Here is a 24,770-nt window from a genome sequence, read left to right on the forward strand (position 1 = left end):
CCACAAAAAAAATGCATTGTACATGTATTCCTAATTGTACAACTATTTATTCTGGAACACTTGATATTAATTATTCAAGCCACCCGATTTAGGAGCACCATCTTACAATGATTGAAGATACATTTGTAATCATATTTCCTTTGTACGTATGAAGTGATCACAGTGATCTAGGAATCATGCAATCACAATTTCTTACAAATATTTCACAACATAAAGAATAGTGTTAGTTGCTTTTACACTAATAAAATTCTTATAAACAGTGACACCCCCTGAGCATCTATGTCCAACTACTTCTGCTAAAACACAAAAGTTTAGTAGGCTAGCTATTGTTTTCCAACGAATATACAAAATACATGCAAATATTCTCTTAGGTAAGCAGTGAAGTACACGCATATATACACAATGACCCTTAACCACAGATCATGAAAAATACAGGAACTAATAAATACATGAACCAATCATGCTTATGAACCCATCAAGGCTCAAATTAATTCAAATCAATCATGCAAGTTCAAAATATTGCTGTGGTGAACATGCAACGCAATCTTCTCGAACCCTCCAGGCCAATTAGTTAGCTGCCATAATAACAACTGGAAGAGAGGCGATATATACCTGTCGTTGCTAACCGTGCTTTGCTAAAGGCACAGTTGGCACGATCTCTGTAGATTACATTTTTTTTCCCTATGATTAATTAGTTCTAAGTACAATATGATTGTGCTACACGTAGGTATGCACGTCTAAACAGCTGTGCTTAGCTTCCAGTATGGAAATAGCTTGAGCATGACTTCTTCAAGAAGGTTGCATTGACAGGGACATTGACATAATATTTTCACATTCTTAAATGCATTTGCCTATAAAAACATATTTTTTTCTTGGCAAAGATATGTCCAGATACAATGATCTACTAAGCTTCTCGCTGAATCACCATGTTCAAGTCGATCACATCAGCTGCATGCAGTATCTGTCAACAGAAGAACAGAACAAGTTGAAAAAAGAAAAAGTAAAGCCGATATGTGTAGAAGATGAGAAGCAATTCGTCCAAATATTCCTTTTGACTAAAAACATCAAGAACGCTAGCACTTGATAGCAAGGACATGATCAATAACTTATTCAGAATGAGCACTATTAAAAAATGTGGTGCTCTTATTGGGAATTTCACAAGAGCAACACGAACAGAGACTCCCTCATACATCAACCTGGGAGACGCCCAGGTCAGATTGGCAGCTAATATTTCCAAGAATCATGCCATTACAAACAAGATGTACAATGTACTGAAAACCATAGATCTACTAGGTACAGGTAAAAGAACAGGAGGAGAAAGAAGAAAGAACATCAGTACCATAAAAGTTACCACACACAGCTGCAGCATCGATCTTAGAATCTACACTCGGCCAAACCACCTGAAAGAACAGGGGGGCAATCAGCATGCCTCTGGAGGAAGAATTCAGTCAGCAACTGTAACTAATCCTGTTTTTTTTTCTAATTCAGCACGTCGCATCGCGAAAGAATTCGGATGGAACTGAGGGCGGGCAGTGCTTCTTCGCCACAAATTTGTACTGCAGAAACAAAGGTAACAAAGGTATAGGAGATCAGCATTAGCAACAGTACAGATAACTGAAGAAATGGGGAGGATATGCCGTTTATACCTTATGTTGGGTATACTTCTCCCTGATTGCAGGAAGGTTACTCCCGGGACCAACGCTAAAAAGGCGGTGCAATGCCTTTACACAGTCGCTTAACTCTGACGACTTGTATTGTGTGTAGTGAGCAAGGGTGGAATTCTGCTTCAAATTTACAATGAGAAGCATATGTTAGCTCTTGTAATTTTTTTATTTGAATGCTGATATAAAAGATGTATGGAAAGTTCAATACGATGATGCCACCACTTACCCAAGGGTGCTTTGTTGGCTGCAGTATGAATTTGGCCAAGAAAATAGCCGATGCCGCTACTAGTGAAGGAGGGTAAGAAAGTAGATTGTACTCCAGCAGTGATAGCTCAGCAACATAATTGGCTAGGAACTCAAGATGCAATGCTGGATCCTGCACGATGAAAAGCTGTTAATGCAATGCACCATATAACTATTATGGAATTGCAGCAAGCAGGAGATGATTAAGAGAGCAGCACCTCATCCGATACTTGTGCAACACGGACAAATCTCCTGTTGTAGGCAATAAGAGAGTTATTAGAGTTCGATTCATTCCAGCACTATAGACATCGATGAGATGAAAGAGAATAGAACCTCAAAAAGCATTTTGCTGTAGGTGCAGTCACTTCAAACTTCAGGTAATTCAGGACAGAAGCTTCCATTTCCAAAACCTGATAATCTATGTGTTAGTCATGGACATAAACACAGCAATGTTAACAGATATGCAAAACAAACCTCATCTCTGAAGTATGTGTTGTCAGTTATATAGCAGAATTCTTCTACTTGAGGTGCACATATCTCCTCGTATTTTCTGATATAGGAACAAGCCAAAATCAGTACACAAAACTCAGATGCAAACTGAGAAACACATTTAAAAAAATTGCTAGTCAGATCTTACGCAGCAATAAGCATACAAGCAACTCCAAGTAATTGCAGTCTTTGACGATTGATCTCATTGCCAGAAAGATAACGATCAATGTAGTTAACTGTCAGGTATAATGTATCAGGAACAAGACGATATTCTTCAGCGACCTGCACAAAGGAAAAGCACAAATACAGTGGTAAGTAACGAGTGTGGTCTTTAGGCTCCAATCAACTAAAAAAATGTTTGGTATAAAAGCTTACTTCCACAAGCCAGTCTATCAGGATCGCTCTCATGCTTGGGTTTACATCCTTTTGGATTGTTTCCATAAAATCAGTTGATGGACGTTTCCTGGTCTGCTTCAAGTCAAATAGAAAATCACAATGTAAATATGAAATTCAACCTAGATTTGAAACCACTGTGCTCAGGCCAGATTAATTATCATTTGGTCAAACTGACTGCAGTAGTGCAGTCCATGTCACAGAAAAAATAATGAGTAACTGAAAATACTTCAAGAGCATTAATTGTGACAATTGAAGTCATGTATCAATTCGTCGGTTCAGTCAATGCTTTAAGTGGATTACTCCATTACAATTTCTCCATATTATACTGTCAAGGTCAGGATCACCTATTTGAGGAAGCGACGCGGCAAAGGACGAGGCAAAGCAAGCGAGGAAGCGACCAGCTGATGTCGTGCCGGATGAGGAACAGTACCACGCAAATTGCTAGCAATTAGTTCGAGTTTGTTAAAAAGTCAGTTTGGATGTAAGGCTATTTAGAGCCACGAATCTATAGTTAAAGGCAAGCAAGATTGAATCTATACTTCTCATCTCCACTTCTCTATCTCATCCCCTGTTTCTCCTAAATTGCCACCACTGGCAGGGCGTCGAAGAGGCTACCGAAGCCTCGACCTCCTGTGTCCCATTCATACCCACTTCGTTCGCTTGCTGGTGCTCGTAACAACTTGGTATCATAGACCATGGTTCTTGAGGAAACTTCTTCCTCCAAGCAGCCATCCCCTAGTGCTGATGCACTGGCCAAGCTCTAGGAGTCCATGGCGGATGTGTTGAGCAGCATTTCGCTATTGGCTTCCAAAAGCGACCTCGCCGACCTCAGTCGTTCCGTCGCGTGGCCACTTCGCACATCACGGCCCTCGAGCAGTCCTCCACCACCTTGTCCGCGCCTCGCCTGGGCGGCAGCGGCATCTTGCCTGCCGCCACCACCACCACCTCCGCCGTCGACTGGAACCGGCTCGGTGCACGACACCAATTCCGGTGGCGCCGTTCCTCCTTTTCACAAATTGGAGTTTCCCAAGTTTGATCGCACCGATGATCCGCTCAATTGGATTAATCATTGTGAGCAGTTCTTTTGAAGGCAACATACGCCGGACACGGATCGTGTCTGGATGGCCACATACCATCTCACTTGAGCTGCACAGGAATGGTACTTCCATTATGAGCAGCACATGGGTCCTCCGGATTGGGATACGTTCAAGCAGCTCTGTTACGGTCAGTATGGACCGCCGATCCGCAACAATTCCCTGGGTGAACTCAAGCATCTCACTCAGGTTGGCACGGTGACGACGTACCAGCAGCGCCTTTTGGCGTTGGGTAGCCGCACGTCCGACCTCCTCACCGACCGCCAACAAGTTCAGCTCTTCACAGCGGGGCTCACCGACGACATCTGCATCGATGTCGAGCTCCAACAGCCCGAGGATTTCCAGGAGGCCATGGCCTTGGCTCGTGCCTACGAACGGAAGGGCCAGCAAAACGCGTCGCGCGCTCCTGCCCCGGCGTCAACTCCGATGACTGGCGCAACCTCATCACCAACCACGGCGGCTGACACACCAGGACACCAATTTCGTTGTCTCTCGCCAGCAGAGTTACCAGAGCGCTGTAAACAAGGCCTCTGTTATAAATGTGACGAGAAGTTCATTAGGTCACAAGTGCACTCGCCTGATCTACCTTGAGTACGACGACACCACGGCTAATTTCAGCGAATGGGACGACACAGACGACACCGATGAACCACACATCTCGCTCAACGCGATTTTCGGTGTCAATGGCACTAGCACGATGTGCCTCGTGGCGCGTATCGCGGCCGAGCAGGTGATGGCCCTTGTTGACTCCGGCTTCAACACACAATTTCATCACCACCAAGCTGGCCCAGCGCATCGGCCTACCTCTCCAACCGGTACGCCAAGGTCTCCGCGTGGTGGTGGCTGACAACGATCGCATCCGCGGCGCGGGTGTCGTGCACGGGCTTCGCCTGTAGGTGGCCACCGAGGTGTTCGACGTCGACTGCTTCGCCCTCGACCTCAGCTGCGTCGACATCATCTTGGGCACTCAGTGGCTACGAATATTGGGACCAATCCTGTGGGACTTCGTCAACATGCGCATGGCGATCTGGTGCGGTTGCCGGGTCACACTCTATGGTATCCTCGACAACCGATTCACATCCACCTGCGCTGCACTGCACGCCGACGATCTCCTTCCGTCCTTGCTGGCGGAATTTGACGACCTCTTCGCGCTCCAACCGGCCTCCCACCGACCCGATCCATCAATCATCACATCCACCTCAAGCCCGGCAAGCCCCCGGTAGTGGTTCGACCGTATCGCTACCCACAGCTTCAAAACGACGAATTGGAGAAATAATGCGCTGACAAGCTCTCCATCTGCCCCAACACGTCGCCATTCTCGTCGTCGGTTCTGTTGGTCCACAAGCCATGGCGCTTCTACGTGGACTACCGAGCCCTCAACACGGTGACTGCCAAGGACATGTTTCCCATTTTGGTTCTCGACGAATTGCTTGATGAACTTTGCGACGCCCACTTCTTCTCCAAGCTGGATCTCCATTTCGGGTACCATCAGGTTCGCATGCACCCGGACGATGTCAACAAGACGGCATTCCGCACACACCAAGGCCATTTCAAGTTCTTGTTCATGCCATTCGGCTTGACGAACGCGCCGGCGACATTCCAGGCGCTGATGAACATGGTACTCGCCCCATTCTTACGCCGGTTCGTCCTGGTGTTCTTCAACGACATACTGATCTACAGCGGGACATGGGCCAACACCTTCAGCACATTCGGGCAGTGCTCAGCGTCGTTCGCGCCAATCATCTCATCCTGAAGCGCTCCAAGTGCCACTTCGGCGAACAGCAGATCAACTACCTCGGCCATGTGGTGTTCGCAAACAGGGTGGCCATGGATGTGCAGAAGGTGTGCGCAATGGCATACTGGTCGCAACCCTCTCCGTGGGAGCCGTCCGCAGCTTCCTCAGCCTGGCTGGATACTACCGTAAGTTCATTCGCAACTACGGTGCGATCGCAGCACCATTGACGGCTATCCTTAAGCGCGAAGCATTCCACTTAGGGATGAAAACAGTCGGAAACGATCGGAAAATAGCCTCAACCATTTCTGTAACCATATTTTTCTCGGAAACGATATCGGAAATATCGAAAAACCGGAAACGGAACAATACGGACGGAAACATATCGGTACAGATCGGAAGTCGGTAACAAATACGGAAATATTAAACTATAAAAATATATATTTAACTTTACATAAGTATGTTATATGTATACATAAGTATAGACATGCCCTATAAATATCGATATATTTAGAATACGGTAATTACCACATTATAAGAAACGGTAATTTCCACGAGAATACGATAAATACGGAAACGATCGGTATAACAGCAAAACCATTTCCGTTTTCATTTCCATATTTTTTGCCATTTCCATTTTTGTTTCGGTCGATTACCATTTCCATATGGCTCGGCCGGTAGAAAGTCGAAAATGAACGTCGGTCGGCCGGTAATTACCGTTACCGTTTTCACCCCTAATTCCATTGGACGCCAGACGCAGCACAAGCCTTCACCGAGCTCAAGCATGCCCTGTGGATGGGTCCCGTGCTGCAACTACCCGACTTCATCATGTCGTTTGTCGTCAAAGACGATGCGTCGGGGTCCAACATTAGAGTCGTTCTACACCAAGGGACGGGCCCACTAGCCTTCTTCAGCCGGGCAGTAGCACCACGCCATGCCGGGCTCGCCGCCTACGAGCAGGAGTTGATCAGCCTTGTCCAAGCCATCCGCCATTGGCGCGCATACCTCTGGGAACGGGCGTTCCTCGTCCGCCCCGACCACTACAGCCTGAAGTTTCTCTTGGATCAACGCCTTTCCACAATCTCGCAACATCGGTGGTGGTAAGCAAGCTCATTGGTTTTGACTTTACTATAGAATATCGACCGGGTCGCACGAACGTCGTGGCGGACGCCCTGACCCACCGCACGAAGGACGCCGAGCTCATCGCCTTGGCAATCTCCGAGCTGACGTTCATGGCATTTGACAACCTCCGGAGCGAGTAGGGATGGCAATTTGGGAGGGGAGGGAACGGGGGACATATTTCACCCGCGGGTGACCTCTCCTCTCCCGTACGCGCACCCACATCACATAGGCGGAGGCAGCGGAGCACAGGGCAGCAGGGGCGGCGCACTGCGCACCGGCACCATGCACCCCTCGCCGTCCGCTCCCTCTCCCCTCCCCTCCTCTCTCTTCCAGCCTCCCAAGTCCCACGAATCGGCACCACGCACTCCTTTGGTCTCGTCGTCCCGGTCGCCCTCTCCCTCTCCCCTGCGGCCTCTCGACTACCTAATGCGGGGCCCTAGTCGGGTTGCGGGGCCCTAGAGGGGTCGGGGACGGGGCCTGATTTGGCCCACATCTCCAGTCGGGGCCAGGGGCGGGGGATGTAGTCAGGGGTCGGGGGCGAGGCCGTTTCAGCCCAACTCGGCCCCGCCCCGTTGCCATCCCTAGGCGTGAGGTGACCACGAACGAGGACCTAGCCAAGATCGCCGCTGACATTTCCAGTGGCACGCTGGGTTGGTTGGGCTAGCCATGGGCTTTCCGTGGCGGCCTTATCCTTCGCAATGACCGTGTCCGTGCCGACGTCTTCCCCGACACTGCCCGCGCTGCTCGACCACGCCCACACCGGCCACGAAGGCGTCGAGCGCACACTTCACAGGCTGTGCACGGACTTCTTCACGCCCCATGCCAAGCAAGTCGTCCAAGAATTCATGAGCACATGTTCAACCTACCAACGCAACAAGACCGAACACCTTCATCCGGCGGGCCTGCTTCAGTCGCTGTCGGTGCCCACGCAAGTCTGGGAGGACATCGCCATGGACTTCATCAAAGGACTTCCCCGCGTGCACGGCAAGACAACCATCTTCACTGTGGTTGACCGCCTCTCCAAGTACGCCCACTTCATTCTGCTCGGCCACCCCTACACGGTGACGATAGTGGCGCGTGTGTTCTTCAACAAGGTGGTCCGCCTCCACGCCATAGTTATTAAAACCGGACCGGAGAATGAACCGGTCAAGCTCTCGGTTCACTGGTCTAGCGGTTCAACCACTGGTTAGGCCGATCCAACCACGATTCGATGTATTATAGGATGCAAATGTCTTAGACCAACAAAAGTGAACAGATGGTGTGGTGGCTAGCGCGTGCAGCGCTCAACCACATGACCCAAGGTCAAATCTCCCCACACCAACGTCCTTTTCCACCGATTTTTGGCTGAGTTTGCTCAGCGGGCCTCACGTCAGCCCATCACCAAAAGACAGCCCGGTCTGACCACTCCGGTTTAAAGCCCGGTTTACATAAAAATTGACCGGTTCAAACGGTTTTCTCCGGTTCAATTACACATCCGATCTTTTAAGGGGACCAGACCGGCCGAGGCCCTAGTTCCGGTTTTTCCCGGTCGGACCGTCGGTCCAGTCCGGTCCTAATAACTATGCTCCATGCATCCCAAGCTCCATTGTCAGCGATTGCCGATCGGGACCCTGTTCACCAGCACGTTCTGAACCGAACTATTACACCTGGCCGACATCAAGCTCAACCTGAGTTCAGCTTTTCATCCACAGTGCGACGGCCAGTCCAAGGCAGCCAACCGAGTCATTAGCATGTACCTCAGGTGCCTGACCGGAGACCATCCTCGTCACTGGCTGTGATGGCTTCCGTGGGCAGAATACTGCTTCAACACGGTGTTCCAGAGCTCGCTGCGCACGACGCCATTCCAGGTCTGTGTGTATGATCACGGCACAGCACGTGTGCGCGCTGTCAATCAAGCCCTCGTCGAGCGGGACGAATTCCTTGAGGAAATCCGGGAACACCTCCTCCAAGCACAGGATTATTGGAAGCTCTACTACGAAGAGAAGCATTGTGATGTCACCTTCTAGGTCTGTGACTGGGTCTAGGTGCGTCTACTCCATCACCAAGCAGCATCCCTTCCCGGCTTCTGTCCATAGTGGAAAAAACCAGACCGGGCCGGTGGTTCAACCAGGAAAAACCGTTACCAGAGGTCTTTCTGGTTCGGTTAAAAAAAAGTCAGGACATGCATGTGACCCGCTTTGAACCGGCTGAATCGGACGGTTTTTCTATGAACCGGCCATTAAACCATCACCGGGCAGACTCTCAAGGCCCATTTAGCCTGCAAAGAGCGTTTTGGTTGGCAAAAATCAAAGGCCCATTTAGCCTGCAAAGAGCGTTTTGGTTGGCAAAAATCAGAGGAAATATGCACCTGTGGGGGTTCGACCTCTGGTCTTTAGGATAGAAGCAAGCGGCGTAGACCACCGAGCCATCCAAGCAGTTGTGATTTAGCAATTACATACGTTACACATATATGTATTAAATCGCGGTTTGACCGTCCGGTTCACGGTTGGACCGGCGAACCCAAAGGTCGACCGGGTCACCCACCGGTCCGGTTTTTCCTACTATGCTTTTGTCGCAACAAGTTGGCACCATGCTACTACGGTCCCTACCAAGTCGTCACTCGCGTGGGCGATGTGGCATGTCGCCTCAAGTTGCCGGCCGGTGCCAAGATACATGATGTATTCCACGTTGAACTCCTCAAGGTGTTCAAGGACACACCGCTAGACCAGCTGCCTGCGTTGTCGGCGCTCTCGAACGAAAGAGTGCTCCCGCTTCCAGCTACGGCTGTTCATGGTCAATTGACGCGCCGGAGTATGCCATGTGCTCATCCAATGGGCCGGCAAACCGGCTGTCGATGCAACGTGGGAAGACGAAGATGAGTTTTGTCGCACCTATCCTACGTTCCAGCTTGAGGACGAGCTGTTTGCGAAGGAGGGGAGACATGTCATGGTCGGCATCACGTATTCGAGGAAGCGACACGACAAAGAAAGTGAGGAAGCGACCGACTGATGTCGTGCCGGATGAGGAACAGTACCACGCAAATTGCTAGCGATTAGTTCGAGTGTTATCCCTTTTTATTAACAGAGTTAGTTTGGATGTAAGGCTATTTAGAACCACGAATTTATGGTTAAAGGCAAGCAAGATTCAATCTATACTTCTCATCTCCACTTTTCTATCTCATCCCCCGTTTCTCCTGAATGGCCACCACGGGTAGGGCGTCGAAGAGGCTACCGAATCCTCGACCTCCTGTGTCCCACTCATACCTAATTTGTTCGCTCACCGGTGCTCATAACATATGATGTGCTTCTACTGGTTCTATAAGGAATTTCAATATGAAGGTCATTAAATGGAACCCACTATTCAGGGAAAAAAAAGTATTCAAGAATGTTTTATGTAAGGTGTTTACATAATATGCAGATCAACACTACGGAAAATTGAAGGTCGCAAAGCATGTCTGGTATTTGATGATAAGGTGCACCAACATAGTGAAATGCAGAAAAGAACGGATTGTGGTGAAATGTGAAAAATATCCTCATAAATTACATTGAAATAATGCCTTATATCCGTTATAACCACTGGAACAGGAATGTGCACTTATTCTCTTCTTAATTTATGGTCTCATCAAAGTAAACTTTTTTTACTTGTGTTTCATATGGATGCAATCAAGTCTCAAGTCTGAAAACATACTACAATGAAAAACAATTCTTTACAGTGCTCAAGGGAAATGTTTTCAGAGAAATAAGGTGTAGACAAGAATGTATTACCTCGGCCTCGCGCAAGTGCATGTAGATATCAGAAGCAAGAGTAGCACACAACTGCGGATCCTCGTAGTTATTGTCAACATCACAAATTTGGTCGATTTCCATTGGGGAAGGAGCATCCTTATTCCACTTAGTTTCTGCGAAAGAAACAAGGGATAAGATCAATCAACCATTCTAACAGAATGCACCATAACTGCGCATTTCAGCAACCAAAACACACCTTCAACATCTCTATCCTCTGAGATACGCAGGTTCTCGTTTGCTCTTCGCTGCAAGGAACCTAGAACTGAGGAGGAATCCCCATTATCAATGTACTCAAAGTCTGGGCTTTTCATTGAGTCACACATCGACATCGTCTCGTCAACCGAAACTGAATCTCCTGAATGCATAGGGGAGACGAAGCTGCTGCAGGGTACAGTGACAGGTGCGGGTGCAGCAGTCGGAACAATGCTAAGCACTTTAGGAGGAATAACTGACTCCTTCTGTGGGGCGCTCTCATGGCGGGATATGGCCGGAGCTGGCTTGGCGGAAGCCGATTTCACCGCTGAGACCCGATTCGTGCACACATTGCGGCCACTGGCCAAAGATCCCTTCTTCACAGGTGCAGCCCAGGTAGCTGAATTAAATTTCTGCAGGAGGATTGAAGAAAATAAATCAATTTAGAACTTAAATTTCAATCTGTTCATTTGGGATTCCAGACCACAAGCATGAAAAGGAATAAAAATTTAGAAACATTAGCAGCACGCAAGTATCATATTACCAATAGAAGATTCCAAAGCAAGCAAACATACAAGACACTTCACGAATACCAAGAAAGCTTTTATTTTGAACTTTTGAAGGTGCCAATAAACCCTCAAGTGAATTTAGCCTGTTGACCTGAATGCTCCCCAAGAAATCAATCAATCAATTAACCATGAAAAGAAACCAGAAAATCAGCAAGATAAATCTTGTGGATTGGAATAGGAGTATCCTCAAAATCAGCAAGGAAGAATGTGGCAGAGGTCCAAATTTGAATGTGAAGAGCACTGAAAAACCAAAAGGCAAGAATATCTTGGGGATTGGAAGAGGAGAATCGCTTGCAGGCTAAACAAGGAGAAATTGAAGAAATGAAAATCTTGTTGTTGGCTGAAAGAAAGAACTCAAGAAGACGAATTCAAGAAACACTATTTATTTTTGCTTGAAACCAACAGATCGAGGCGTATGTCCTCCACAAACAAGATGGAAAAAAACCAAAAAAAAATCATACACAGATCGCTTCAGCCATTTCCGCATCAAGCAACAGCAACTCACTTGTGCCCCAAGAGGAACCAAGAATCAAGCAACAGCAACTCACTTATGCCCCAAGAGCAACCAAGAAGCAAAAAAAAAAAAAAAAAGCCACCCCCAAACCATTCCAACCACCTCACATACCAAAAGATCTCCACCCAAACAGCGCAAAGCAAAGAACAAATCTTGGAGAGAGAAAAAAAAAGCACAAAAAAAGAAGAAGAAGCAGCAAGCGATCCTTCACGTACCGCATTGTTGGCCGCGGCGGCAACGTTGGTGATGTTGACAAGCGCGACGCGCTTCTTGGCCGCCGCGGCGCCCGCTGCCGCCTTCCCTCCTCCCTCCCCCGCCGCGGGCCGCTTCGCCGCCATCGCCGCCGACGACGACGACGAGCGGCGGGAGGCTAGGCTGCTCGAAATCGGACGACGGACGGCAACCACCACCCGAACCCTCCTCCTCCTGCTGCTGCTGCGAGGGTTGCGAGGGCGGCGGCGGCCGGCGGGGATCAGAGGCGGAGGAGGGCGAGGGCTTGGATCCTTCCCTTCCCGACAGAGGAGGGGAGAGCCGGAGAGGAGAGGACTCAGAGGAGCGGAGGAGGAGAAGAGAAAGAAAATGGCGACGACTCTTTCGATTATTTCCAGTTTTTGGGCCGTTACAGTTGTTCAAATTTCAAATAGTAGTAGCAAGTTGTTTTAGTTATTCGACCGTTTTGTCTGTCTTTCTTTTTTTCATGTCGTCGTGGTTGGGTTATTACGTTTTCGACCGTTATTCATAAACAGAACGGATGTAGAGCTAAATTAATTTCGTGCGTTACTACTTCTGCCGTAGAAGATGACGGATTTTAACTTTGTATTCCCTCCGTCCTTATATTCCTAAAATGTAAGAGCACCTTTGGATCAAAGGATTTATGTGGGAATTTCATAGGATTCAAATCCTATAGGAAATTTTTATATTTGGCCCTTTGATTCAAAGGATTGAAGTTTTCCAAATCCTATGAAATTTCTATGAAATGGCACACATTGCATATGGATTTTTGAGGAAATTTAGCAAGAGCTCCAATCTCTTGGAAAAATTCCTTTGAGTCTATCTCTCTCGTCTGATTCCTGCGTTTCTCCTGCGCTCCAATCAAACGACCATTCCTGTGTTTTTCCTGTGTTTTGCAATCCTCTGTTTTACCCTTCAATTCCTGTCAGAATCCTGTGTTTTTCCTATTCCTCTGTTTTTTTCTACCCTAAGATTCAAAGGGGCCCTAAGTATTTTTTAAGCATAGTGTCAAGTCAAATATTTGTAACTTTAATTATTAATAAGAAAAAAAATAAAAAAGATCAATCATAAAAGAAATTGATGTTACTAGATTTATCATTAAATAAACTATCACAGTATGTAACTCTTTTTATTTAAAATATTTTACTTTTATAAATATCGTTTGTCAAATAAGCATCTTTAGAACCGTGTCGAAGTCTAAAAATACTTATATTTTGATACGGAGGAAATATTCCTCATCGTATTTTCCTACTTATCTCTCTCGTTTTTCACATGTGTGCTTTTGTCAAATGGTTAAACGGTGTGTTTTTTTTTTAAAAAAAATATATGTATGAAAGTTATTTGAAAAATCATGTTAACTCACTTTTTATGAAATAACTAATACTTAATTAATTATGTATTAATGAACCGTTTTGTTTTACGTGCTGGAGGGTTAGTTTCTAACACTAATAATCGAACACGGCCTTTGCTACTTAGAGGAATTTTAATAGTATATAGCTAACTACTAGCTCCAAATCATTTATAGCTAATCTAATAGTAAATTATACAATAGTTAACTACAGATATACACTACATCATTAATTACTGGTCCCACTTGTCATACACACGTAGAGCCCGTTAGAAACTCATGAAAGGGGTGAATTAAATTTTGGATTAAAGTGGCACGCTTTTTAAACTGCTAAACGGTGCGTTTCGTGCGAAAACTTTCTATATGAAAGTTGTTCTAAAATAACATATTAATCCACTTTTCAAGTTTGTAATAATTAAAACTCAATTAGTCACACGTTATTACCACCTCGTTTTACGTGAAACACTTAATCTTCATCTTTATCTTTATCTTCAGGAGATTCAAACACCACCGTAGCGTTTAGGAGTCCGTGCTGCAGCTGGTTACAAATCTGTAGCCCGCTTCTATTCTATCTCCTCTCTTATCTTCACCACATAAGCTTGTAGCTGACTTATAGTCTATTATTGTACCTGCCATTAGAGTTTTATATTTGAACTTGGAATGTAGTATCCAAAATAACTTTGGGGGTGTTTAGATCCAAGAGTGTAAAATTATTGCGTGTTATATCGGGTATTATATAGGGTGTCGCATGGGGTGTTCGGGCACTAATAATAAAACTAATTGCAGTATCCGTCAGTAAACCGCGAGACTAATTTATTAAACTTAATTAATCCATCATTAGCAAATGTTTACTGTAGCACCACATTGTCAAATCATGGAGCAATTAGGTTTAAAAGATTCGTCTCACAAATTATTCGTAATCTGTACAATTAGTTATTTTTAGCTTATATTTAATACTTCAAACGTTTGATGTGAAAGGGTGTAACATTTTTGTGTGGGAAACCGGACCTTTGTTTTTAAGACCGGATGGAGCACTTTGATAGGAGGTTTGGGAGTTTGGAACTTGTGCAAAACGGTGTGTTTTAAAAATTAAAACCATTGCTCTCGTACATACCAGATATTTATAACTAAAGGTCGAGAAGTTCAAAATGTGTCCAAAGGTCGAGAAGTTTAAAATGTATCCAAATCAACATATTTTCAATATTTGAGGGAGTAACATGATATAAGACCATATATTTATAACTAATGGCCGATAAATTTAAAATGTGTCCAACGGTCGAAAAGTGTAAAACAGGTCCGAACCTAGTGTTTCAGGATATCTACAACGAATGCTTGGGTCGGGACGTAAGGTTAAACCTTTCTTAGTTGTGCCAAAGGAAATTATGCGAATTTTTAACACGGCTATAATGGCACAATATTGCCAATGAAAAATACCCTTATAAACACAATTTTGCTTGGCTTGTTGGGATTGATAAAAAAAAAACCAGTAAACTTATCCTGGTAGGAGCTTCCGCTATATGTTGGGCTCTATGGTTGAATAGAAATGATATGGTTTTTGACAAATCACCATCTATATCTTATATGCAGGTTCTTTTCAGGGCAACACACTAGCTTCGGTCCTGAGCACAACTGCAAAAGTGTGAAGAAGATATCAAGTTAATAAAAGCTACATGTCGTAATCTTGAGTCAACGGTTATGCGGCTTTTTGCCAACTTTGGATGAAGATTCACAAATAGAATTCAATAATTTTGTGATCTTTTCTTGCGTTGGTTTTTAGTACTTGGTGTGTGTTCCTGACCTTTTAGGACCGTGTTTTTATAACTTTTTTGCCATGCGATTTTATTTGTATGAATTGGTGTAATAATTGGTTGTAGCTCATTGACCAAAGGCTGGATTCTATTCCAATATCTAAAAAAAACACAATTTTGCCTAATTGTGTTACCTACTATAGAAAACTTGCGACTGTAGTTTCTCACGAATAACGTTATCGTGCTAGTGGGTGGGCCACCGGTCCATGCAACAGTAGCCGTGCCGGCCCGACACGGCCCAACACCTCCTTGGGCCGTTCTGCCCAAGATCTGGCACCGTACGGCCCATTACAGTTGCCGTGCCATCAGCGGGCCCCTTGCCGTGATGGGCCGGGCCGCCCATTTGGCCTGCTACACATAATGGGTAACATAGTAAATCTGAGCTAAAGGTGGAGTACTCGAGTATCTCTTCCCCCTTCCCTTCGCGTAAAAGAGAAAAAAAAAATCTCCCGTCTCGTCGTCTCCTCCGCTTCTTGCGCCCTTCGCGGCTGAACAGGGGAGGGGAGGGGCGCCGATCTCCATCCGGCGAGCAAGGGATCCTGGTGAGCATCCACATCCTCTTTCTGATGATTAATCTCTCCCTCCCACCGGGAGTGCTTCTGTCTGGAATTTGCTTGCGTAAACCCTAGCTTCTCTTGTAGATCTGGAAGAAGCTCTTCTTTTAATTCCAGAGCCTTAACCTTAATACAAGTAACAGTTTGAGTTTGTTTGTTGTTCCCCCAAAAGTTTGGGGGGTTCAACTGAACCCCCATGTCCCAAGTTGGATCCGCCCCTGTTATTTCATTCATTTCACTAATTTGTTTACATACAGTGGAATAATGTAGTTTTTATTTTTGTTATGCACTCAGAATTCGTAATGTTTAAAATTGCCTGCAAAGGGTTTGCAAATCAAGAAAAAGAAAGGATTGTGCTGATTGCTGTGCCAGGGAGAGAGGTTTCATTCCTTTTTATGTGTTTTGTGTGATATCACTGCCAGGGGATCCACATTTGTTCTGGATTTCGTTTTTGTGTGTTTTTCAAGGAAGTTTCACCATCTATGGTGATAATGTCATTCTGTTATTACAGAGGTCAACGTGTTGTAGATAATAAGTGACATAGGTTGTATCATTTGTTTCTTCTATATGCTCAACAGCTCAAGGTCCTGAACTGTTATGCATGTTTCATTTGTTGCCCCTCGAGTCATTATTTGGCGCGGGATACCTCAGTACTTTGGATCAAATAATCCTGACGGGAAGGAGTATTAGGGTATTCATATTGTACATAGCCAAATGTTCTTTTCCCATTGCAACACATGGGCACCTAACTAGGGTATGGACATTATCTCATGTTTGTGGTCATGATCAAATCGCTCATAAAACATGTGCATCTTAGATTATAGGCAGAAATGTATTCCAATAATGTTATTTGGAGTGAAATTTATCCATCAACAGAAAAAAAAATTGAAACACAAATTTCTGCTAAATACTCTATTAACCTTTTCTGTGTTATACTCATGCGTATGTATGCATTGATTGCTAAACATTTTCACATGTGCATTTGACAGCTTAGGTGTGACTTGCAGCAAACAAGAATCTTTCTCCATTAGAAGGGATCAAACCGATCGAGAAGGATCAAATCAAGAAGAGAAAGGATCCTACCTAGTATCTCGATATTGATTACCTTGGCTAAGAGGACCGATCGGATTATTGGAGAGGAGGGGCTAGTCGTCTCCACAACAGTGAACTGTGTCCGAGCCAAAACAGAACGAACGCCCAAACAGGCAAACCACGAACTCGAACCCTAGAAACCCTAACCATGGACTCGGGAGGCGGAGGAGGGGCATCGCACAAGGCAGCGTCAGGCTCTGCGCCCTCGGGGGCGGCGGCCGCGAACCCCACAGCGATGCTCTCCGCCCTGATGAGCAAGCGCGCCAAGCTCCAGGAGGAGCTCCGCTCCATAGAGCGCCAGGTTAGGTCTTACACACAGTCCCCAATTTATTGTGCAATCTTTCTTAATGCCTTGGGAATGATAGAAATATGAACCTATTTGGAACCAATATGCTGGACCAGTGACCACTGATTGTCATTTCACAGAGAGGATCAATTGTGACGAACAATTTGGATAGAATTAGGAGGAAGGGAAGAAAGTATCAATTTGATATTCTTGTCGAATATGACCATTCTATTTCTTGTATGTTGTTCTTTGTGCCTGAGAACACTTTGTTGCTCTAGGGTAAAAATGAAAATCAGTTAGCTACAACCTGTAAATTCCATCTGTTCTTATTATCAAGATAAGATGTGGAGTTTCTACTGTGTCTTAGTCAGAAATTATTTGCAACAAGTATCAAATGAGCTACTTCTATTCAAAGTATTTCAAAGTTACACTATGTGCTCCAACTTCCAATCTATGTTTGTGATGGTGAATCTTGGTGTGTCATCCAAAATCATTAAATAAGAGGAGCATTTGGTTTAGTAGAAACCATAATCCTAAAAAGGGAGGAAATGGGTATTGCTCTCATATCAAGTATTTTAATGGCACAGATATGTGTTTTTTTTTAGAAAGAACAAAACAGTCGCTCTTTAATACCAGGAACAACACATGATCTATAATGTCAACCATCTTTGCTTGACTTTAAGGGGAAGTTTTGTATATGATATTAAACACTCATAATTTAACAAAATATCTATTCATGCTTTTAACAGAATTGTTCTTATACAACCTGCAAATGATGTTTATGTCCATATGTTGCAGGTTTATGAAATGGAGACAACCTACCTACAAGAGTCTAATCAATTCGGAAGTGTGCTAAAGGGTTTTGAATCATTCTTATCATCGTCAAAGAACACTTCCAAGTAAGAAACCTTTTCTTAGACTGCTATGCCCTTTACTATTTGGAGGTCTTCATTCATTTTCTTTTGACATCCCACTGTATACTTACCAGTTCGAAACCTTCAGAATTCATGCCACATTCTTTGCTTACTTCTGACTGTTGATTGAATGACCTACTGTCCTGCCCTTGAACTTTCTACCAGCCTCTGATCACATATAATTTAGCTAATATTCAGATGAATAATTTATAGTTATAGATATTGAACAAAAAATCCTCTGATCACTTATAATTTATTTACTAATGATCAGATGAACAAAAGATCCTCTGATCACTCTAGTGGCAGTGGCAGGTATTATACAACAGATTCATAACCCAAAATATGCTATGATAGTGTTATATCAGTTGTGGCCAATTGCAGGGGTGCTCTATATGCACTATCTAGCATCACCAAGGGAGGGTTGGATTTATGATAACCATTGGCATAATCTTCCGTGTTCATTATTCTGCACAAGCAAATGTTTTATCATGCCTGTTCTGCTAATAGGTCACATAGAATTAGTTATGACAGTTTCTGTCTTATTAATTTCAGTCTCAAGCGCTCCAGGAAGTTCCAGGCTGATGAGAGGCTGTTCTCCCTGTCATCGGTTACATCTCCAGCGGTATGACTAATGATCCTAAATCCTAATGCCACTGAAAAGCCAGTGCCCGTTTTTTTAATCTGTTGGTTTGCTTTGATCGATGATTGTTATTCCCCCTGTGCTATACCGATATTTGTGAGGTTGCTAATACATACCATTATTTTTTATTCATTCCAGGTCGATGAACATATGGCTGGACGAGATGGTAAGTTCTCTTTCTTGTTTTCATTAAGCTGAAACCAGGAACAATTGAGACTCTGGGCTCAATACCAGCTGCATCCTGGCAGATGGAAGAGAATATGGATCAGGTCGTTCGAAAGGCGCAACCACTCCTGCAAACGGGCAGTAAGTGCTCAGATTACTTTTGCGGCAAAAAATGTGCTATCGTTCTCAACTTTACATACATTCTTGCCAGGGGCAGTGTTTGTCTAACACTTCTTTATATTAAAAATACCAGTGTTTCTAGGAACAACCCTTTTAGTTGAATTGCCTAGTTCTGACCCCTCGTGTGTTTGGACAGAGGAAAACCAAAGAAAGGAGGTCGCCCTGGAGGGAGAGACGGCAAGAGAATACGGCCATCAAATGATCCAGATCTGGACGATGAAGAGGACTTCTAACTCGACATGTTGTAGGCCTAGCTCAGTGATGATTTAACCTTGCTAGACTCATGCTTCGAGTCATTCTTTCTGTATTGTAATTTTTTTTAATCTTGTGTTGCAATCCATGGCAAGCAAAGCCTTTTCCCCAGGGAGTAGCCTTGCTCATCTAGTATCTTATCATCGGCATTTGCCTGTGCTTGCATTTTCTTCCTTTTCAACCCACCTCGGCGTTGTCTGATTGTCTCCCGTTTTGTAAAGCAGTAGCAGGTTAATTAGACGGTGATAATTTCTGTTAACTCTACTGTAAACAACGTTGCTATAGATTCCAGACTCCAGTGAGACGAGGATGAGACTCCAGCGAGACGAGAATCTGGATTGGCCAATTCTTAGTACTAGAAAAAAATGTCTCATCTGATTATAGGTTTTTATATTTTGGGACGTGTAGTTGCTAGCACACCGGCACACCGCCACGTTTGCAAGGGCCAAGGTGGAGTTGAATCTGTGAGTTCACCTGTTGCATTGCAAGACAAGCTGGAACTTGTAATCTCAACCATTAGATTGCAGGGTGCCTGAGGTTAATTTGTGTACACTTTTTTTAGTGTAGCTAGCAAAGACTACAAGTAATGCTTTTTATATTAGTATAGGTGATTAGTCTAAGTACAATATGATGGTGCAACACGCAGGCATGCATGTCTAAACAGCTGTGCTTAGCTTCAAGTATGGAAATAGCTTGAGCATCACTTCTTCAACAGGTTGCATTGACAAATACTCCCTCCGTCCCAAAATAAGTGCAGTTTTGCACTATTTATCTTTAATTTTTGATTGTTCGTCTTATTTGAAAAAAAATTTATGATTACTATTTTTATTGTTATTAGATGATAAAACATAAATAGTACTTTATGTGTGACTATTTTTAAAAAATAATTCATAAATTTTTCAAATAAGACGGACGGTCAAGCATTGGACACTGGTTTCCACGACTGCACTTATTTTGGGATGGAGGTAGTATTTTTCATTTTCAAAATCTTAAATGCATTTGTCCATGAAAACATCTTTCTTGGAAAAGATGTCAGAAGCTTTTATCTAAGAATCTCGCTGAATCATCATGTTTAAGTCGATCACATCAGCTGCATATATCTGTCAACAGAAGAACAGAACAGGTTGAAAAAAAAAAAGCTGAAGCTGATATTTTTTTACTAGAAACATCAAGAACACTAGTAGCACTTATTCAGAATGAGCACTGTTGAAAATGTGGTGCTCTTATTGAGAATTTCACAAAAGCAACACGAACAGAGACTCTATCATACATCAACCTAGGAGACGCCCAGGTTGGCAGCTAATATCAAACAAGATGTTTAAAGCTTTGCTGCAGGACTCCGATGTACAAAGTACTGAAAACCATGGATCATCTAGGTACAGGGAAAAGAAGATAGAAGAAAGCACATCAGTACCATAAAAGTTACCACACACAGCAGAAGCATCGATCTATCTACACTCAGCCAAACCGCCTGAAAGAACCAGGGGGGGGGGGGGGGGGCAAGCAGCATGCCTTGCATCAAGGTTATCTGAACGGTCTACGGCACAACCTGGCATAGGTGCCTCTGGAGGAAGAATTCAGTCAGCAACTGTAACTAATCCTTGGTTTATTTTTCTAGTTCAGCATGTTGCGTCGCGAAAGAATTCGGTCGGTATTGAGGGTGGGCAGGGCTTCTTCGCCACAAATTTGTACTGCAGAAACAAAGGTACAGAAGGTCAGCATTAGAAACAGTACAGATAACTGAAGAAATGGGGAGGATATGCCGTTTATACCTTATGTTGGGTATACTTCTCCCTGATTGCAGGAAGGTTACTCCCGGGACCAACGCTAAAAAGGCGGTGCAATGCCTTTACACAGTCGCTTAACTCTGACGACTTGTATTGTGTGTAGTGAGCAAGGGTGGAATTCTGCTTCAAATTTACAATGAGAAGCATATGTTAGCTCTTGTAATTTTTTTATTTGAATGCTGATATAAAAGATGTATGGAAAGTTCAATACGATGATGCCACCACTTACCCAAGGGTGCTTTGTTGGCTGCAGTATGAATTTGGCCAAGAAAATAGCCGATGCCGCTACTAGTGAAGGAGGGTAAGAAAGTAGATTGTACTCCAGCAGTGATAGCTCAGCAACATAATTGGCTAGGAACTCAAGATGCAATGCTGGATCCTGCACGATGAAAAGCTGTTAATGCAATGCACCATATAACTATTATGGAATTGCAGCAAGCAGGAGATGATTAAGAGAGCAGCACCTCATCCGATACTTGTGCAACACGGACAAATCTCCTGTTGTAGGCAATAAGAGAGTTATTAGAGTTCGATTCATTCCAGCACTATAGACATCGATGAGATGAAAGGGAATAGAACCTCAAAAAGCATTTTGCTGTAGGTGCAGTCACTTCAAACTTCAGGTAATTCAGGACAGAAGCTTCCATTTCCAAAACCTGATAATCTATGTGTTAGTCATGGACATAAACACAGCAATGTTAACAGATATGCAAAACAAACCTCATCTCTGAAGTATGTGTTGTCAGTTATATAGCAGAATTCTTCTACTTGAGGTGCACATATCTCCTCGTATTTTCTGATATAGGAACAAGCCAAAATCAGTACACAAAACTCAGATGCAAACTGAGAAACACATTTAAAAAAATTGCTAGTCAGATCTTACGCAGCAATAAGCATACAAGCAACTCCAAGTAATTGCAGTCTTTGACGATTGATCTCATTGCCAGAAAGATAACGATCAATGTAGTTAACTGTCAGGTATAATGTATCAGGAACAAGACGATATTCTTCAGCGACCTGCACAAAGGAAAAGCACAAATACAGTGGTAAGTAACGAGTGTGGTCTTTAGGCTCCAATCAACTAAAAAAATGTTTGGTATAAAAGCTTACTTCCACAAGCCAGTCTATCAGGATCGCTCTCATGCTTGGGTTTACATCCTTTTGGATTGTTTCCATAAAATCAGTTGATGGACGTTTCCTGGTCTGCTTCAAGTCAAATAGAAAATCACAATGTAAATATGAAATTCAACCTAGATTTGAAACCACTGTGCTCAGGTCAGATTAATTGTCATTTGGTCAAACTGACTGCAGTAGTGCAGTCCATGTCACAGCAAAAACAATGAGCAATTGAAAAATACTTCAAGAGCATTGATTACAACAATTGAAATGTATCAATTCATCGGTTCAGTCAATGCTTTAAGCAGATAACTCCATTAAAATTTCTCCATATTATACTGTGCTTCTACTGGTTCTATAAGGAATTTCAATATGATGGCCATTAAATGGAACCCACTATTCAGAAAAAAAAAGTATTCTAGAATGTTTTATGTAAGGTGTTTACACAATATGCAGAACAAAACTACTGAAAATTGATGGTCACAAAGCATGTCTGGTATTAGATGATAAGGTGCACCAACAAAGCGAAAAGCAGAAAAGAACGGATTGTGGTGAAATGTGAAAAATATCCTGATAAATTACATTGGAATACTGCCTTATATCAGTGATGTGCACTTATTCTCTTCTTAATTTATGGTCTCATCAAAGTAAACTTTTTTTACTTGTGTTTCATATGGATGCAATCAAGTCTCAAATCATGAGGAAGCAAAACAAAGCCTTCCTATGAAAACATACTACAATAAGGTGCTCAAGGGAAATGTTTTCAGAGAAATAAGGTGTAGACAAGAATGTATTACCTCAGCCTCGCGCAAGTGCATGTAGATATCAGAAGCAAGAGTAGCACACAACTGCGGATCCTCGTAGTTATTGTCAACATCACAAATTTGGTCGATTTCCATTGGGGAAGGAGCATCCTTCTTCCACTTAGTTTCTGCGAAACAAACAAGGGATAAGATCAATCAACCATTCCAATAGAATGCACCATATAGCACAAATTTTTCTAGCTATAACTGTGCATTTCAGCAACCAAAACACACCTTCGACATCTCTATCCTCTGAGATACGCAGGTTTTCGTTTGCTCTTCGCTGCAAGGAACCTAGAACTGAGGAGGAATCCCCATTATCAATGTACTCAAATTCTGGGCTTTTCATTGAGTCACACGTCGACATCGTCTCGTCAACCGAAACTGAATCTCCTGAATGCATAGGGGAGACGAAGCTGCTGCAGGGTACAGTGACAGGTGCCAGTGCAGCAGTCGGCACAATGCTAGGCACTTTAGGAGGAAGAACAGACTCCTTCTGTGTGGCGCTCTCATGGCGGGATATGGCCGGAGCCGGCTTGGCGGAAGCCGATTTCACCGCCGAGGCCCGATTCGTGCCCACATTGCGGCCACTGGCCAAAGATCCCTTCTTCACTGGTGCAGCTGAGGCAGCTAAATTCAACTTCTGCAGGAGGATGGGACAAGAGAAATCAATTTATAATTTATTTCAATCTGTTCATTTGGGATTCCACAGACCACAAGCATGAAAAGGAATAAAAATTTAGAAACATTAGCAGCACGCAAGTATCATATTACCAATAGAAGATTCCAAAGCAAGCAAACGTACAAAACACTTCACAAATACCAAGAAAGCTTGATTTTTGAACTTTTGAAGGTGCCAATAAACTTTATGCCTGTTGACCATGGATGCTCCCCAAGAAATCAATCAATCAAATAACCATGAAAAGAAGCCTCAAAATCAGCAAGGAAAAATCTTGTGGATTGAAAGAGGAGAATCCTCAAAATCAGCAAGGAAAAATTTGGCAGAGGTCCAAATTTGAATGGGAACAGCAATTAGAAAACCAAAAGGCAATAAAATCTTGGGGATTGGAAGAGAAGAACCGTTTGTAGGTTAAACAACGAGAAATTGAAGAAACGAAAATCTTGTACTCTGGAAGAACTCAAGAAGACGGATTCAAGAAACACTATTTTTCGCTTGAAACCAACAGATCAAGGCATATGCCCACCACAAAGATGGAAAAAAAAAGAAGCAAAATCATATACAGATCGCTTCGGCAATTTCCGAATCAAGAAATCCCCCAATCCAAGAACTGCAGAAAAGCGAACTCGATCCGTCCCAAGAACCCAGGAGGAACCACCAAAAGCAAAAGAAACTAAGAAGGCCAAGCCAAAAACCATTCCAACCACATCACGGACCGAAAGATCTCGAACCCAAACCGCGCAAAGAACAAAGCCTTCGAGAAAAGAAAAAAGAAACTCCCCAACCCCCCCACAAGCGATCCATCACGCACCGCATTGCCGGCCTTCCCTGGGGCGCCACCACCAGCGGCGACGTTGCTGATGTTGCTAAGCGCCACGCGCTTCTTTGCCGCGGCGGCGCCCGCTGCCGCCTTCCCTCCTCCTCCTCCTCCTCCCTCCCCCACCGCGGGTCGCTTCGCCGCCGCCGCCGCCGCCACCGAGGACGACGACGACGAGCGGCGGGAGGCTGCTAGGTTGCTCGACATCGGCGGACGGCAAACTACCACCGCAACCCACCTCCTCCTCCTCCGGGCGCTAGGGTTTGCGAGGGCGGAAGCGAGGGTTTGGGTGCTCTTCCCGACAGAGGCCAGGGGGATT

At 44.2% G+C, this 24,770-nt stretch overlaps 3 protein-coding genes across 4 annotated transcripts; 1 reads left to right on the plus strand and 2 right to left on the minus strand.

Moving 5' to 3' along the window:
• Positions 1 to 446: 446 nt before the first annotated feature.
• LOC4324285 (cyclin-A1-2) lies at positions 447 to 12,328 on the minus strand. 2 transcript variants are annotated; one of them, XR_010734283.1, is made up of 12 exons: positions 11,995 to 12,328; positions 10,701 to 11,109; positions 10,484 to 10,617; positions 2,772 to 2,864; positions 2,545 to 2,678; positions 2,382 to 2,457; positions 2,241 to 2,317; positions 2,126 to 2,159; positions 1,891 to 2,040; positions 1,647 to 1,781; positions 1,340 to 1,556; positions 447 to 961 (listed from the first exon to the last, which is right to left on the minus strand). XR_010734283.1 is itself a non-coding variant. In XM_066303301.1 (11 exons), exons 1-11 carry the CDS (start codon positions 12,115 to 12,117, stop codon positions 1,485 to 1,487), a joined length of 1,437 nt encoding a protein of 478 aa, XP_066159398.1. In that variant the 5' UTR covers positions 12,118 to 12,328; the 3' UTR covers positions 1,103 to 1,484. The 2 variants fall into 2 exon arrangements, 1 of the variants encoding a protein (XP_066159398.1); XM_066303301.1 differs by lacking the exon at positions 447 to 961 and having other exon boundaries at positions 1,103 to 1,556.
• A 3,242-nt stretch (positions 12,329 to 15,570) lies between these two features.
• On the plus strand, positions 15,571 to 19,414 carry LOC4324287 (uncharacterized). Its single transcript, XM_015766011.3, has 7 exons — positions 15,571 to 15,708; positions 16,710 to 17,113; positions 17,897 to 17,997; positions 18,565 to 18,634; positions 18,791 to 18,818; positions 18,901 to 18,958; positions 19,134 to 19,414. Exons 2-7 carry the CDS (start codon positions 16,961 to 16,963, stop codon positions 19,228 to 19,230), a joined length of 507 nt encoding a protein of 168 aa, XP_015621497.1. The 5' UTR covers positions 15,571 to 15,708; positions 16,710 to 16,960; the 3' UTR covers positions 19,231 to 19,414.
• Positions 19,415 to 20,373: 959 nt separating this feature from the next.
• Positions 20,374 to 24,770, minus strand: LOC4324288 (cyclin-A1-1-like). Its single transcript, XM_015775240.3, has 11 exons — positions 24,446 to 24,770; positions 23,190 to 23,598; positions 22,950 to 23,083; positions 22,147 to 22,239; positions 21,920 to 22,053; positions 21,757 to 21,832; positions 21,616 to 21,692; positions 21,501 to 21,534; positions 21,266 to 21,415; positions 21,022 to 21,156; positions 20,374 to 20,940 (listed from the first exon to the last, which is right to left on the minus strand). The coding sequence occupies exons 1-11, from the start codon at positions 24,656 to 24,658 to the stop codon at positions 20,869 to 20,871; spliced, it is 1,527 nt and encodes a 508-aa protein (XP_015630726.1). The 5' UTR covers positions 24,659 to 24,770; the 3' UTR covers positions 20,374 to 20,868.

The sequence above is a fragment of the Oryza sativa genome, chromosome 1, assembly GCF_034140825.1.
Source record: "Oryza sativa Japonica Group chromosome 1, ASM3414082v1".
Classification (NCBI taxonomy): domain Eukaryota; kingdom Viridiplantae; phylum Streptophyta; class Magnoliopsida; order Poales; family Poaceae; genus Oryza; species Oryza sativa.